At 63.4% G+C, this 14694-nt stretch overlaps 1 protein-coding gene across 2 annotated transcripts in view; it reads left to right on the forward strand.

Moving 5' to 3' along the window:
• KCNT1 (potassium sodium-activated channel subfamily T member 1) overlaps positions 1-14008 on the forward strand; it is a 56088-nt gene extending 42080 nt beyond the window's left edge. The window contains exons 18-32 of one of the 2 annotated variants that reach the window (XM_075558893.1): positions 67-305; positions 1150-1375; positions 2013-2118; positions 3445-3617; positions 4423-4494; positions 4619-4753; positions 4839-4950; positions 8302-8403; positions 8488-8571; positions 8652-8780; positions 9003-9023; positions 9576-9915; positions 11150-11212; positions 13626-13710; positions 13888-14008. In XM_075558893.1, the coding sequence (XP_075415008.1) occupies positions 67-305; positions 1150-1375; positions 2013-2118; positions 3445-3617; positions 4423-4494; positions 4619-4753; positions 4839-4950; positions 8302-8403; positions 8488-8571; positions 8652-8780; positions 9003-9023; positions 9576-9915; positions 11150-11212; positions 13626-13710; positions 13888-14008 (2008 nt within the window). The remainder of the gene's footprint in view (positions 1-66; positions 306-1149; positions 1376-2012; positions 2119-3444; positions 3618-4422; positions 4495-4618; positions 4754-4838; positions 4951-8301; positions 8404-8487; positions 8572-8651; positions 8781-9002; positions 9024-9575; positions 9916-11149; positions 11213-13625; positions 13711-13887) is intronic. The other variant, XM_075558892.1, reaches the window with a different exon arrangement.
• The last annotated feature ends 686 nt before the right edge of the window (positions 14009-14694 follow it).

The following is a 14694-nucleotide window of genomic DNA, read 5'->3' on the forward strand; positions in this document are numbered from 1 at the left end:
GCCAGGCTTGGTGTCGGGCCGATTGGGGGAGTGTCCAGGCAGAGCTGTGCGGCGCCCCGCCCACAGGTACGGCGTGTGTCTCATCGGGCTGAAGCGGGAGGAGCACAAGAGCATCCTTCTGAACCCCGGGCCGCGGCACACGCTGGCCGCCTCGGACACCTGCTTCTACATCAACATCACCAAGGAGGAGAACTCTGCCTTCATCTTCAAGCAGGAGGAGCAGCGGAGGCGGCTGGGCTGCGCAGGCCAGGCCCTCTACGACGGACCCTCCCGGCTTCCTGTGCACAGCATCCTCGCCTCCGTGGGTGGGTGGGACCTGGGCTGCGGTGAGGGGCAAACCCACTCCCTAGGGCCTCCGCCTTTCCATTTGCACACTGGTGCCAGTGAGGCCACCCAGCACCCGGGCCAGGAGTCACTGGGGGCCTCCAACCCTGGGGTGTGGCTCCCTGGGGTGGGCATCCTGGTAGGAACTGACCTGGGTGGCCACCCAGCTGTTCCATAACCAGAGGCCCTGCACATCCTCTACTGGGCAGAGGGACTGGAGAGGTTAACCCCACCCAACATCCCCTCTAGGCTGTGCTTCCCCTGTGGACCCACAGGGCTGGGGACAGTGAAGACCTGGGAGGGGGCCCAGAGCTGCGGGCCCAGGGACAGGGGTCTGGATTGAGAGCCAGGTGACCCTCTCTCCCATCTGCTGCACACCTAGACCCTGAGGAACACTCCAAGAGCCGAGGGCCCCTTTGGGTTTGGGGATGTGTCCCTTGATGGCCCCTCAGGGGTACCAAGGCCACAGCGGTCTCTGGTCTTGAGCTGTTCCCTGCTCCTGGGCCCACACTACTGGGGGAGCAAGGTTTGCCCCAGGGGTCATTCCATGGGCACCTCAGGACTAAGGGGTCCTGGTTCTGCCCATAGTGACCACGCCCCCACTCAGAAGCAGTCCAGCGCACTGGCATTTTCCAGCCGTGGGTCCCTTCTTTTCTGTCTGTCCCCTTGAGTGGTGGTGAGCTGAATGGGACAGTCTGGCGCCAGGGACCTGTGATGCCCTGCCCCCAGCGCATATAATGGGTGGAGGCTCCCTGGGGGCTGTGCCCTGCCTCCTGGAAGCTGCAGGAGTGGGCTGTGTGCCAAGCTCCTGCCCCCCCCCCACAGGGACAGTGGCCTTGGACCTCCAGAATGCGGAGTGCCGGCCACCCCAGGGCAGCGCAGGCAGCAAGCTGGCACTGCCCACGGAGAACGGCTCGGGCAGCCGGCGGCCCAGCATCGCGCCCGTCTTGGAACTGGCAGACAGCTCAGCACTGCTGCCCTGTGACCTGCTCAGCGACCAGTCGGAGGACGAGACCACGCAGTCCGACGACGAGGGTCTGTCCGTGGTGGAGTGAGTGCCGCAGGCCGGCGACGTGAGCGGGAGGGGCAGCTGCGCGGGGCATGGGGTGGGGGTGAGGTCCTCCGGGCCCCTGTGGAAGTCCGTGGAGATGGAGGGGGATGGAACCTGGCCTAGCGGTGGTGGAGAGGGCCGGCCAGGACTGCAGGACCCAGTGCTCTGTTGGGGTATACCTAGGTCCCGCCTTCCCTGGCAGGGCGAGACTTGGCCACCCCTCCCATCCCCCAGCCCTTGTCCCACCCCTACACTGGCCCCCAGCTGTAATCCAGCCATGCTCTGGCCACACCCCAACCCCTCCCCTGACCCTGATTTCTGACCTTCATTCTCTGTGCCCCTCAGCCCTGCCCTCACCCCTACCCCTGCCCCAGCCCTGGCTTGGTCTGGCCGGCCTTTGTGTGACCTCCCCTCCCACTGCTGAGTCTAGCTGCACTGCCATGTCCCCCCAAGTCCTGGCTGTGGCCCCCTAGACCATGCAGCAGGGTGTGGTCAGCCCTGGCCACCCTGGGGGCCAGCTTATGGGTAACCAGGAGGGTGGTGGCCTGCAGGCTGAGTGGGTTCCCGGGGCACCCCACTGGGGTCCAGGATCACTCAAGGGGGCCACGTGCCACTGAGAGTCCTGTCCCTGGTGCAGGTACGTCAAGGGCTATCCCCCCAACTCACCCTACATCGGCAGCTCACCCACCCTGTGCCACCTCCTGCCCGTGAAAGCCCCTTTCTGCTGCCTCCGGCTGGACAAGGTGAGTCCTCCCGGGGCCTTGGGCACCTGTGGGACCTGTCCAGGACCCGTCCCGAATCTTGGCACAAGGACACACAGACAGGAGCACCCTGGCCCTGCCCCTCCCATCTGGGCTTTTGACAGGGAGCCGGCTGGTAGCCCTGCACCCCTAGGAGCATTGTGTGCTACCCAGGAACAAGGGTGCCCGGCTGCCAGCGAGTGTCCTTTGAGACAGCAGAGCTGTCCAGGGGTCTCCTCGGCTAGCAGTGGACCACCAGGCATTCCTTATGCGGTGGCCCAGGGTGAGTGTGGACCACCCATGCCAGGTCACTGCCCTTGGATGGTAACTGACCCAAGGGCCAATGTCCACCCCTGGCCTTGGTTGGCTGGATGGCCCTGGCCCACTGGCCCATTTTCCCCAACACTCCAATCCAGTGCCCCTACTACATCCAGTTTTCAGGCACCTCCTCTACTTGAGGACACCTTTCCACCTCTCTGGGGTCTTGGCACCCCAAAGAGGCAGCGTGGACTCCACGTGGAGTCCCATGAGTCGGGCTGGGCACGTGGGCAGCCAGACCAGTTTATGCATGCGGGTCCGTACCCCGGTCAAGTGCGAGGGACAATGGAAGCCCGTCGGCTTTCACCACAAATGCCTCAGTGGACACACTCTCCCACCTCTTAAGAGCACACACCCCTGAGACCCAGAGCTTGGCTTCTATGGACCATTTTCCACAAGATGGATTGCTCTTGGAGAAATGGGCTTCCTGGAGGAAGACCTTCGGTCAGAGACAGGGTGTGCCCAGAGGATGGTGAGGTGGTATGAGAGGGGTAGCCCAGTGGTTGTGACTAAGTTCCCACAGCTGTGGGGGAGGCAGGAGACCACACATGCTTCCTCTGCTTGGCGAGGGGCTGCAGGACGTCTGCAGGGAGTCATGAGGGCTTTCCCACGGGAGTTGTGAAGCTCATCACACCAGGCCAAGCTCTGGGTCTCAGGGGTGTGTGCTCTTAAGAGGTGTCTATGGGCCCGGGCCCTGTTGGAGGCAGAGCTAGAAAGAGATGCACCTGCCCAGGACATACCTCTGGGACAGACACACCTACGGCCCTGTGCTGAGCCCACCATGCACACAGACCATCCTCCCCTCACCCATAGCTCCTGGGGACCTGACTCCTGCCTCTTCCAGGCTGGTGCTGGCCCAGCAGTCACTCCCCTGGGCCAGCATGTCAGCCACAGGGCTGGCCTTGCCGTCCACCTTGTGTCCACTGCAAGAGGGAGAGGCTCGGCCAGTGCATGGGGCTTGCCCCCACCGTCCCCACTCCCATCCCGCATTTAACTGGGGGTTCCCGCCAGGGCTGTAAGCACAACAGCTATGAAGACGCCAAAGCCTACGGCTTCAAGAACAAGCTCATCATCGTCTCTGCAGAGACGGCCGGCAATGGGCTGTACAACTTCATTGTGCCGCTGCGGGCCTACTACCGCTCCCGCCGTGAGCTCAACCCCATCGTGTTGCTCCTGGACAACAAGTGAGCTCCCCGTGGGGTGTTGGTCCCCGCCCCGATTCCCGATTCCCATGGGAGCCCCGCCTCTGCCTCCAAACCTGCAGAGGCTGCTGCAGACCTCTATGGTCCTAGGGGCTTCATTCCCCCCACCTCTGATACATAGGAGGAGCCTCACCTTCCACCCACCAAGGCCTGTCCCATGGCCCTGCCCTCCTGTGTGGGAGGGTCTTGCTTCCCCCTCCTACTTACCTCATGGTTCCTCCTGTCCCTGAGGAGCGTACCTGGCTCCCCCAGCACCCAACACCTAAGCACTGCTCTCACCATGTGAGAGTCAGGGCCAGGCCTGGGTGAGTGGCCTCCTCAGTTCCCCTGTGGGAGGATAAGGAGGGGACTCGCCCTGGTCTGATGCTGAGGCGCTGGGGACCCGGGCCTGCTCTAACCCTAACCCTCATCCTAACTCGTGCCCTGCCTCCCGTCCTGGCCCTGAAACAAACCAGTGCTGACTCACAGGGCCCTGCGTGGGTTTCCAGGACTAACTGTTGACGGGAGTAGAAAGCCCAGTCTTGCCCACAGGAGCTGCTGGTGGTTTCAGATGGCCGACTCCAACCATACCACAAACACTAGCCCTAGCCCAAACCAGGATGCTCACCCTAACCCTCGCCCTAGCCAGCTGGGGGGGCAGGGAGGAGGCTGTAGACAAGGGTACTGTGTGAAGGTGCCCAGGCCCAGGGTTAGAGCTAAGGGTAGGGGTGGGGTGAGGATGAGGGTTAAGGTTAGGAGTGGGGAGCATGAGCCACAGCCCCCCCCCAGGAGCTAACCCCCTTCACAGGCCTGACCACCACTTCCTAGAGGCCATCTGCTGCTTCCCCATGGTCTACTACATGGAAGGCTCCGTGGACAAGTAAGGCAGGCAATCCCCAGAACAGCCTGGTGCCCTGTGGCGACATGGGGGTGTGGCCAAGGGCGTTGACCGTGAGGGCGGGCCCGGGCCACCCTGAGGGAGGTCCTGAGCCGCCGTCCCCCAGCCTGGACAGCCTGCTGCAGTGCGGCATCATCTACGCCGACAACCTGGTGGTGGTGGACAAAGAGAGCACCATGAGCGCCGAGGAGGACTACATGGCCGACGCCAAGACCATCGTCAATGTGCAGACCATGTTCCGGTGAGCGGGGCCACCGGCAGGGGTGAGGGAGGGGGCGGGACTGAGTGGCCAGCGCCGCCCCTGATCCCTCCGCGCCTGCGCACAGCCTCTTCCCCAGCCTCAGCATCACCACGGAGCTCACACACCCGTCCAACATGCGCTTCATGCAGTTCCGCGCCAAGGACAGCTACTCGCTGGCACTTTCCAAGCTGGAGAAGGTGCGTCGCCATGCTTGGCCAGGGCCCTGGTGCCACCCTACAACCCAGTGTCACCGATGTGTGCCTGCAGGACTGCATTGACACCCACTGTCCCCACTTTAAGCCAGGTGCCCATCCTGCCACCCAAGCCCTGGTTGCCTGCCTGGAGGCCAAGGGACCTGCAGCCCCAGGGCGGGTCACACGGAGCGCACACACACCCCTTCTTGCCAGGGAAGGGGGCCACTGTCTCGGGACTCTAGCCCCTGTAGCAGGTGATTTTCCAGAGCTGTCTCCCTGGAGGACGGAGTCATGTGCCCAGCCTCTCACAGGAAGTTCACAGCTCGGCTGTCACGCTGAGCTCGGGATGCCCTAGCAGGTAGACAAGATGGCCCTGGCACTGAGGAGCATGGATGAGTTGGTTGGACCAAGTGCTTGCTCCTCTCTGGTCCTTGGGCACCAGGAAAGGCTGGAGCTGGGGTCAGTGTGGGGTCGGGACATGGTGACCGGCCACCAGAGGCAAGGGCCCTCAGGTGTGCACACACCACCTCTCAAAATCCAGCGACGGACGAGGGGTCCTGTGAGCGCAGGTGCAGCCATGGCCCTCCACAGCAGGACCAGGGAGCAGGGCAGATGGCCCAAGAGGGTCTGGTATCCTTGACCTCAAACAACCCCTCAGCTGCGCTCCCCCACCAACGAACACTCGAGCTGTGAGCTGGGTGATGCCTTTGTGGCTGGCCCCAGGGACCCCTGGGGATACCTGGACGCTACCCCCAGCCCAGCCCGCGGCAGAAGGGCAGTACCAGACTCCTGGTCGAGCACGTGTGGTCCAGTTCATCCTATTCTGAGCCCAGATTCTCGAGCACGGTTACCCTGGACCACAGGCTGAGAAGCCCCTCAGAACCAGAAGCCAGCCAACAAGCCAGGGCAGCTCCTGAGTCAGGGTAGCAGCCTGGGGGTCTGAGGTCAGACATTCCTACCTGGGAGAGGGCTCTGGTCCTCTGCTCGGCCTGGAGTCCCATCCCCCTCCAGCAGCAGTGGACTTGGCCTCCATCCCACCAGGAGGGAAGCACAGGAGCAGCAGGCTGCAAGGGCACCCTAGTCTCAGGATGTTCCGCAGGGTCTGGAGGAAGGGGTCTGACTCAAGGGTAGACAGGAAGCCAGTCATGGGGTCAAGTGTGGCCGTAGACCTGGCAGTGGCCCTGGCCTGGTAAGCCCTCCCCCACTCCATGAAGCAGGTGTGAAGTAGAGGGGAGCAGCCAACCCACTGCAAGCTCCTGCTGCCTTCCCATCCAAGGCAGACATCACCAACTGAGTGCTGCACCCTGTCCGTTCAGAGCAGGCATTACCAATTAATCATTGCACCCCATCTCAGCAGAATGGGGGGAGCAATAAATCGTGGGTCCCCAGTTCTGGCTTCTAGAAAAGGCCATCCAGTGAGGACAAAATCGGGGCCTTAGCCTTGGGATCCTCCTGGCCAAGGTCCATGCTGGACAGATGCCCAGGGCTCAAGGGGCCAGGTGTGGATGTCTGGAGAAACACTCGGCTTAAGGGGTCCAGGGCGGAGGGGGTACCCGTCTACTCCAAGCAAGTGTGCCAGATTGGTGGGGGTCAGCAGGGACCCCTAAGCAAACCTGCTCGTGTTTCCTTAAAAGTTCGTGGCAATTTATTTTTACAAAAGCAAACGTGCTTGCTGTAACTAGGTACTCTGTGTCAAGGACACGGTGGGGCCCGGGTCCTGAACCCAAGAACCTGTAGGTGGTGCCTTAGCAGACATCCTTGCAGGAAGAAGTGTCGACAGCCACGGAGCCCCCGGTCCCTACAGCCACCAGGCAGGAGGGGCTGAGTCTGCGACGCTGGCCGCCGGGGTGGCATTTCCCGGAGTGGGTTGACAGCAGCTGTGCAAAGGCCAGGGAAGTGGTCGCAGAAGTCGGGCCCAAAGCTTTCCCCTGAGCTCGCTCGTCGGGAACTTTATTCACTACTTAGGGTTAGCGAGAAGCCCTGGTGTCACCGCTACTTGCCCATAGTGCTGCTTACCACAAGGTTGGCGGTTTGAAACCACCACCTGCTCCCAGGGAGAAAAATGAGGCTTTCTACTCCCATAAAGAGCCACAGTCTCAGAAACCCACCAGGGCAGTTCCACCCTGTCCTTTGGGGTTGCTGTGAGTCAGCGTCCACTCGATGCAGAGTCTGGTTTCTCAGGAGAAGGAAGTGAGCAAGTTTTGTTAGGCCCGACGACGCACCTTGTCCTGGAAGGAGCACAGGTGGGATGCCGCTTCTCACCGAATGCCTTTGTCTCACGCCCTTGGGAGCCCACCCTGCCTGGTGAAGTGGGAGGTCAGTGAAAAAGAGGAAGCCCTCAGGAAAAGGATTGCCGCAGGGCCACCACCATGCCGGCTGCCCAGAGGGCAGCAGGGCGAGGACGGCACAAAGCCAGGCGTTGTTTTGTCCAATTGCAGACGGAGCAGCTCTGGCCCAGAACCCACTGGGCGACCCCTGACAACACACCACCTCCTCCCTCCTCAGTGTCCAGGCACTTGACCTGCTGCAAGACCATGCCAGTCACACAGTCCCAGCCCCAAGCCCGGCCAGCCAGGGCTTTCGTTCTCACCAGAACTGGGGGCAAGAGAGGGGGTCATCAGGAGGCTAACTGGCAGGTGGGCAGTGCCTGTGCATGTGGTCCACTGGGAAGGAACTGATCCCAGGGACCTGGCACTGAAGGCAGGACTTCTGCTCTGGGCCATCGCAGCCCCTGTGGGTGGCTGGGCAAGGTGGGTGTGGACTGTCCCACCCTGAGCCCAGCCGGGGCTTCTGGCCTGGGAGACAGAGGCGGGCCCTGCCCTCCCAGCTGCAGCTGCGGTGCCTGGTGGTTAGAGCAGCTACTGGAAATTGATTGGGGGTGGGGGTCATCAGAATCCTGCACCCAGAGGCCATCATAAGGGAGCCCTGGGCACCGTGGGTCCAGAGCGGGGCGCTAACCGCGTGGAGGGCAGCAGGAACGATCAGGCTCTCAGAGGCAGGAAGACGTGGCCATCAGTGCCATGAACAGCTCTGGCCTCCGAAAGCCTGACCTGCGGGGTCACCTGGGTCTGAATCCACTCGATGGCACGCAGTTTGTTCAAAAGGCCGAAGGTAGACACGACCGACACACGTGTGTCACACACGTCCTCTGCCATGTCACAACCACTGCCTCATCTGAACGCGTAGAACATGGATAAAATGGCTGGGTAGAGCCATTGGCACTGCGGGGTGGGGGGAACAAAGTCTGCCAGCACACACATGCTCCCGTGCCCCACCCCATGGTGGACTCCTCCCCTGCGTTGGGCGTGGCCTTGAGGCCGTAGGGCGTGGCGTTTAGGGCTCCTCCCCCCACAGAGGGAACGTGAGAACGGCTCCAACCTGGCCTTCATGTTCCGCCTGCCCTTCGCCGCGGGCCGCGTCTTCAGCATCAGCATGTTAGACACGCTGCTCTACCAGGTGAGGGGGCGGCCGGGGCCCCGAAGTGCTGGTCTGGGTCTGGGGGCAGGGGCGCCCACCTGAGCCGTGCGCCCTCCCGCCCAGTCCTTCGTGAAGGACTACATGATCACCATCACCAGGCTGCTGCTAGGACTGGACACCACGCCGGGCTCCGGCTACCTCTGCGCGGTAAGTGTCCCGGGGCTGGGGGGCGGGGACCCCTGCGGCCGCTCAGATGCCCCTCTCCCCCGCCGCCACCCCCACCGCAGATGAAGATCTCGGAGGACGACCTGTGGATCCGCACCTACGGCCGCCTCTTCCAGAAGCTCTGCTCCTCCAGCGCCGAGGTGCCCATCGGCATCTACCGGACCGAGTGCCACGTCTTCGCCACCTCCGAGGTGCGAGCTGAGGGCTAGAGGGCCACGGCCAAGGTGGTCTCGGGGCTCCACCTGCCCTTGCCTCTGTGGGGGACCCGTGTCCGCCGGCGACACTCCCACGGAGGCACGCGGGACACGTCCCACTGGCGCCAGGCACCCTGAGCTGCGGAGTAGGGGAGGGGGCGGAGTCAGGGCAAGGCTCGCTGTGCACCCCCGACACCCAACCATGGCCTCTCCTTACAGCCCCACGACTTCAGGGCCCAGGTGAGTGGCCCCCTCATGTGCAGACGGGCTTCCTGAATACCACAGAGCGCCTTCCACCAGAGCCCCCTCCCACCCCGACACCTACACGGCCATGCTCAGGGAGGGGGCAGGGGCCTGCTCTGGAGAATGAAATGGGGGCCGGAGGGGCAAGCTGGGTGCTTCTGACAGGGGAGCTCTAAACCCAGAATTTTCCCTGACCCTTCTGCTGGGCCCCATCTCTCCTAGAGGTTCCTGTCTCCTCCCAGACCCCCACTCCCCCAGCCCCTCCCCAGGTCAGGCAATGTGGGTAGAGGAAGCCCTGGGTCCCCACTTCCCCCAGGTTGGGAGGTGTATTGAGACCATGGCTCCCAGTTCCCTAGGTGGGGCAGCGTGCTGGAGAACCCCCTCCCCTCCACCACCACCACGCCCCCCCCCCAGGTCGGGCACTGTGGGTGGAGAGATCTTAGCCTCCATCTCTCCCAGGTCAGGTGGTGTGTTGGGGCCCATGGGCCCCCAGGTGGGGTGGCCTGTTGGGGGGGAGCTGGGCCTCGGCCTTCACTGACCCCTTGCCAGTCGCAGATCTCCGTGAGTATGGAGGATTGTGAGGACACCCGGGAAGTGAAGGGGCCGTGGACCACAAGGGCAGGCAGCGGCGGCAGTGCCCATGGCCGGCTCTCGGGCAGTGGTGGCGGTGACCCAGTGGAGCCCCCTCCCTTGCGGCGGAAAAGCCTGCAGTGGGCACGGAGGCTGAGCCGAAGGGGCCCCAAGCAGCCTGGCAAGGCGGCGGCAGCTGCAGCAGCCGAGTGGATGGGCCAGCAGCGGCTGAGCCTGTGCCGGCGCTCCGAGCGGCAGGAGCTGTCTGAGCTGGTCAAGAACCGCATGAAGCACCTGGGGCTTCCCACCACTGGCTACGGTAAGGGGGTGCCCACCATGGGGTTTGATAAGGGGGTACCTACTACGGGGTTATGGTAAGGAGTGTCTACCATGGACTCTGGTAAGGGGGTGATTGCGATACGGTAATGGGACACTAGCTGGGGTGCATGTCACAGGCTACAGTCAGAGGCCACAAAGTTGACCAGAGTGTCCACCAGGCCTATAGTTTGGACACAGCCGGGACAGGGTAGGCCAGACCAGAAGTCAGCCATTAGTTGGCCTGGCCTAGACACCCCAGCCTCTGGCTAACCTGCCCGTCGTCCATCAGGCTGCCTGCTCAGGACCAGCTCCCTCTATACACAGGGTACCAAGCCTGAACTGTAGGCCTCCGTTTCCCTTCTGTAAAGTGAGGGAGAGCTAGCTCCCCGAGTCTACCCTCATTCCTGGAGGAAGTGGCCGCAGGGTATGACCTGGGCTTCCAGAATGACTGGCACAGCCTTGACTGGTAGCAAGTGGCCCCCTTCCACGACCCACCAGCATCTAAGAGTGAGGAGGGACACACATGATCCCCATGGGGGACACTTCTCTGTCCATCTCCCTGCCGTGTTTGTCCATCTTGAGGTTCCAGGAACACCCCCATTTCCCCACCAACAAGGGGGGCTCTCAGGAACCAGCTTTGGCCTCTTCTCTGAAGATACCACACTGGGCGCCTGTGTGGCCTGCAGCACCGCCTCTGCCTGCTTCCCACCCTCTGCCCTCTGGGTCAGGCCGCTCAGGGCTGAGGCTGTGCCATGCTGTGCCATCTGCTGGCCCAACGCCAGGATTGGCTGGACGGGGGAGGGGGCAGGGTGCTCCTTGGGGGCCAGGAGAGGGTGGTATGAAGGGTGCTCAAGGAGCAGGGTCTGGGGCAGGATAGCCAGTGTGCTGCCGCATGGACACTGGGAGAGGGTGTGTCCCCAGGCCTCAGCCTTTTGGGAGGGTTGTCTGCCGAGGCACCAAGCAGGGGCATTTCCCGCTCCTGGTCCTGGATGAACTTCAAAAACCCAGGTGCCCGCCCGACACCCCTTCAGCCCCCGCCACCTGTCTGAGCTTAAACAGCAGAAACCACCTCCTCCCGCCTTCCGTCGGAGCTGCTTCTCCGGCCACGCTGCCCTAACAGGACGCCCGCCCGCGCTTGCTGATCTCTTTCTCTCTCTCTCTCTGTCTCCCCCCGTCCCTGTCTGTGCTCTCCGGCCCTGTCCTCTCTCTGTCTCTGCTCCCTCTCTGCTCCGTAGAGGACGTAGCCAATTTAACAGCCAGTGATGTCATGAACCGGGTAAACCTGGGATACTTGCAAGGTAATCCTGGCTCTGGAGTCGAGGCCGACTCTGGACCGGCCCCCGGCCAGTGGCAGGAGCAGGGCAGGGCCCCGTTCGTGGCTGTCCTCCTCCAGGGGGGGCCGTCAGGCACTGGCCTGGAGCCAAGCGGCCAAGTAAGAGCCCTCAGCTCGCAGGCCTGAGTCTAGCTGGCCCCCAAGCCCACCATGTCATCCTTCTGCGGACGGCCCAGGCAGGCAGGCTGCTCACGCTGGCCCAGAGCCCTTCAGCTCCTGGGCAGCCCTAAAAGGCCCTGCCCAGATGTGAGTGTGGCAGTTTGGGGTGACTGCGGTCTGAATATGGGGGCCCTTGGCCCTCGGGGTGCCCAGGTGGCCCTGCCAGTGACCAAAGTAGCCATCCCTCCAGAGTCCTCCAGAGGTGGTCCCCACCCCGGAGTGCCCAGGAGCTCAGACAGCCGGCACCCCTTCTTTTCCAAAGAGCTGCTGCAGTCCACCCAGCCCGGCCCCAGGCCTCTTCTTTGGCGAAGGCTCAGGGGCTCAGAGCCTGAGCCTCTCGCTGCAGGAGGTCTCCCTGCCTGAGCAGCAGCAGCACGGGGGCAACCCTGTGGGTGTCTCTGCAGCCCTGCCAGAGGCCCTGCTGGGCCCCGGGATTGGGAGTTCGGGCTGTGGGGCGCAGTTGGGCTGGGGCCGGAGCCTGGCAGCCTGGGAGCCAGTGTCAGCAGCCCAGACCCCCGGCACACGTTCTGTTCTCCTGTCTGCGTGAGAGGACAGTCGGGGTTCTTGGGCTGCCAGCCCGTGGGGAGGCCACATGTATGCCTGCTTCCAGCCCTGCCTCGGTGGGGGGAGCGGGTAGGGGGGGCGCTTCTGCAAGCCTGTGCATGCACCCACCCTCTGCACCCCTGAATCACGAGGCTCGCAGGCCCTGGCCTGTATGCTCGCCAGGCTCTGGGAGGTGCCGGAGTCACACCTTGAAACAAGGGTGTTCTTGTCTCCCACCACCAAAAGGGGCTGCCATGGCCTCATGCAGCTAAGAGAGGAGACCCCACTGTTCTGCCCCGTCTGGAAGAGCAGGGACCTGGGGGCCTCAGGGGTCTCCTCTCTGCCAGGGCCCTAGCCCCCGGCCTGCCGGAGGAGGAGCAGGACGTGCTGTCCCTGTGGGCCCAGGGAGGTGGCCCTGCCCAGGTCGATGGGCAGGAGAGCCACAGCTCAACCCCTTGCCTGCCCAGGCCTGTGAGTGCCCTTAATGGAACATGCTCTGCCAGTGTTGCCTCTAGGCCACTAGCCACTGGTCATCCCCACCTCCGGACCCCAGGGTACAGGCAGTTCAGTGCCCCAAGCCCAGAGTCCGGTCACCTCTAGTAGGAAAGTGGGCTTCCAAGGACAGAGGGCCAGGCACACAGTCTGTCCCCACCCACTTGGAGAGATGCTCCACTTATCCTGGCCACCTGAGAACCACCACCTCACCCCACTGCACCCTGCCATCTCCCCATCTGTCTGCCCACCCAAATGCCTGCTGGTGCCGGGCTTGGAGGGGTGCTGCTGGTGTGAGCAGCCTGGGGCTAGTGGCCGAGGCTTCCATGGGAGGTTTAGGGAAAGAGCAGGGCTGGCATTGGGCAGGGCAGGGGGCTGGAACTCAGGGTCTCAGTGGGTAGGGAAGGCGGGACAAAGGCCAAGGGTGTGTGACGGGGCACCTAAGCCAAAGCCCCCCGGCTTCTCACTCAGCCTCGCCTTGCCTATCTGAAAGCATGCTATGTGCATGGTCAGACCCTGAATCCGCAGCCAGATTCTTTCTGAACCCCTGAGTTCAGAGAAGTGCCCCCCAGCCTTCCCAGAGAACTCCTCTCCTGCCTTAGCCAGTTGGCTCCTGTGAGAAGCCTGTGCAAAGGGGACCCTGGCATGAAATCCTGGGGTGCCTGCATGTGGGGGGATCCTGGTAGCCGCATGGGGGGCTGGGAGCACACATAACACTTACAGTCTCCCGTGGGCTGGGCCCCAGTCCTGGTGGGAGTAAGGCTCTAGCCGCCCCCAGGTGATGGCTGGGGCAGGTCTTAGAGACGCTGCATCTGAGGCTCTGCAGGTCAGGGGTCACGGGGTTGAGCGTGTCCAAGAGCAGGGTGGTTCGCCCCCCTTAGGGAGGGAGGTGCCCGGGGAGTGCAGCCAGGGTGGCGTGCTTGGTGCCTCTGACCAGAGACACCCCTGGGCCCTGACTGCAGGGACTGAGGCGATCACCAGTGTCCACTGCCTCAGGCAGAATGCCTATTTGTGCAGGCTGTGGGGGGGGGGGGCGGAATCAGGTATCCATCCAGGAGGTCAGCCCCACCCCCACCCCTTTGTGCTGGGGTGGGTGTCCGTGGAATGGCCAACAGAGGTTTCAGAGGTTGGCAGCTGCTCACAGCGGGCCAGAGCTGACCACCTACGTGGGCCTGTCTCTGCAGATGAGATGAATGACCAGCAGAACACACTGTCCTACGTCCTTATCAACCCACCCCCTGATACAAGGCTGGAGCCCAATGATATCGTGTGAGTATGCACCAGGCCCAGGCCAGAGGCTGCTGCCCAGCCGATGCCAGCCAGGCCCAGGGCAGGGAACCTGTTAGGCTCGGGTCAGAGACCGCTGCCCCATGGGGAGTAGTAAGGAGCCCGATGCTGGCCACAGGCCCACCGAGGGCAGCCTTCAGCCCCTCCCTCTTCTGGCAGGTACCTCATCCGCTCAGACCCCCTGGCCCACGTGGCCAGCAGCTCCCAGAGCCGGAAGAGCAGCCTGAGCCACAAGCTGGCATCCTGTAACCCTGAGACTCGGGACGAGACCCAGCTCTAAGCGCCAGCCTGCATGGGGACCTAGGGACCTGAAGGCAGAATACTACAGCAACGCGGCCTGCCCCACCTGCCCGGCTGGAGCAGCCCCGCCCCTCGGCCACCTCAGCTGCTCCAGGCCCAGAGCCAGCGGAGGCCCTGGGAGAGGGTGGCCGGCCCGGGCACAGCAGCTGCCAGCACGTGGTCACACCTGTTTTTATCAATCTGCCCAACACATGTATCTTTGCACACAAGTACCGCAACTCGTGACCCAGCCTGGCCCAGCGGACCGGCCAGCTGGGCGCCTGGCCCAGACCAGGCAGAGGCATCCCACCCCAGCCACAGGGGTCGGGATGCTGTGTGAACCCCACAGGAGACATGCATGGTGCCCTTTGTCCCTCCACTCTCTCTGGGTCCGGGCCCCACAGGGCTCATTTCCCAGGGTCCAGGGGTGACCCCTGCTCGCAGCCCCCCAGTAGGAGGTGGAGAACTAAGGTGTGTGGTCACACCTGCCAGACCCTCGTGGGTACGGAGACCAGGAGAGGGCTGCTGCATGTGGGCCAAGGCGCCCCGGCTCCGGTGGAGCAGAGCGAACTTTCTCAGCCCGGGGTTTGCCGGACGCCTGTTTGGAGCACAGCCGGCCGGCGGGCGGCCCAGGGCCCTTGGTTATCTGTTTTCTACGCCCCGTGCAGGGGCTTCTATTAAATGGAT

The sequence above is a fragment of the Tenrec ecaudatus genome, chromosome 10, assembly GCF_050624435.1.
Source record: "Tenrec ecaudatus isolate mTenEca1 chromosome 10, mTenEca1.hap1, whole genome shotgun sequence".
Taxonomy (NCBI): domain Eukaryota; kingdom Metazoa; phylum Chordata; class Mammalia; order Afrosoricida; family Tenrecidae; genus Tenrec; species Tenrec ecaudatus.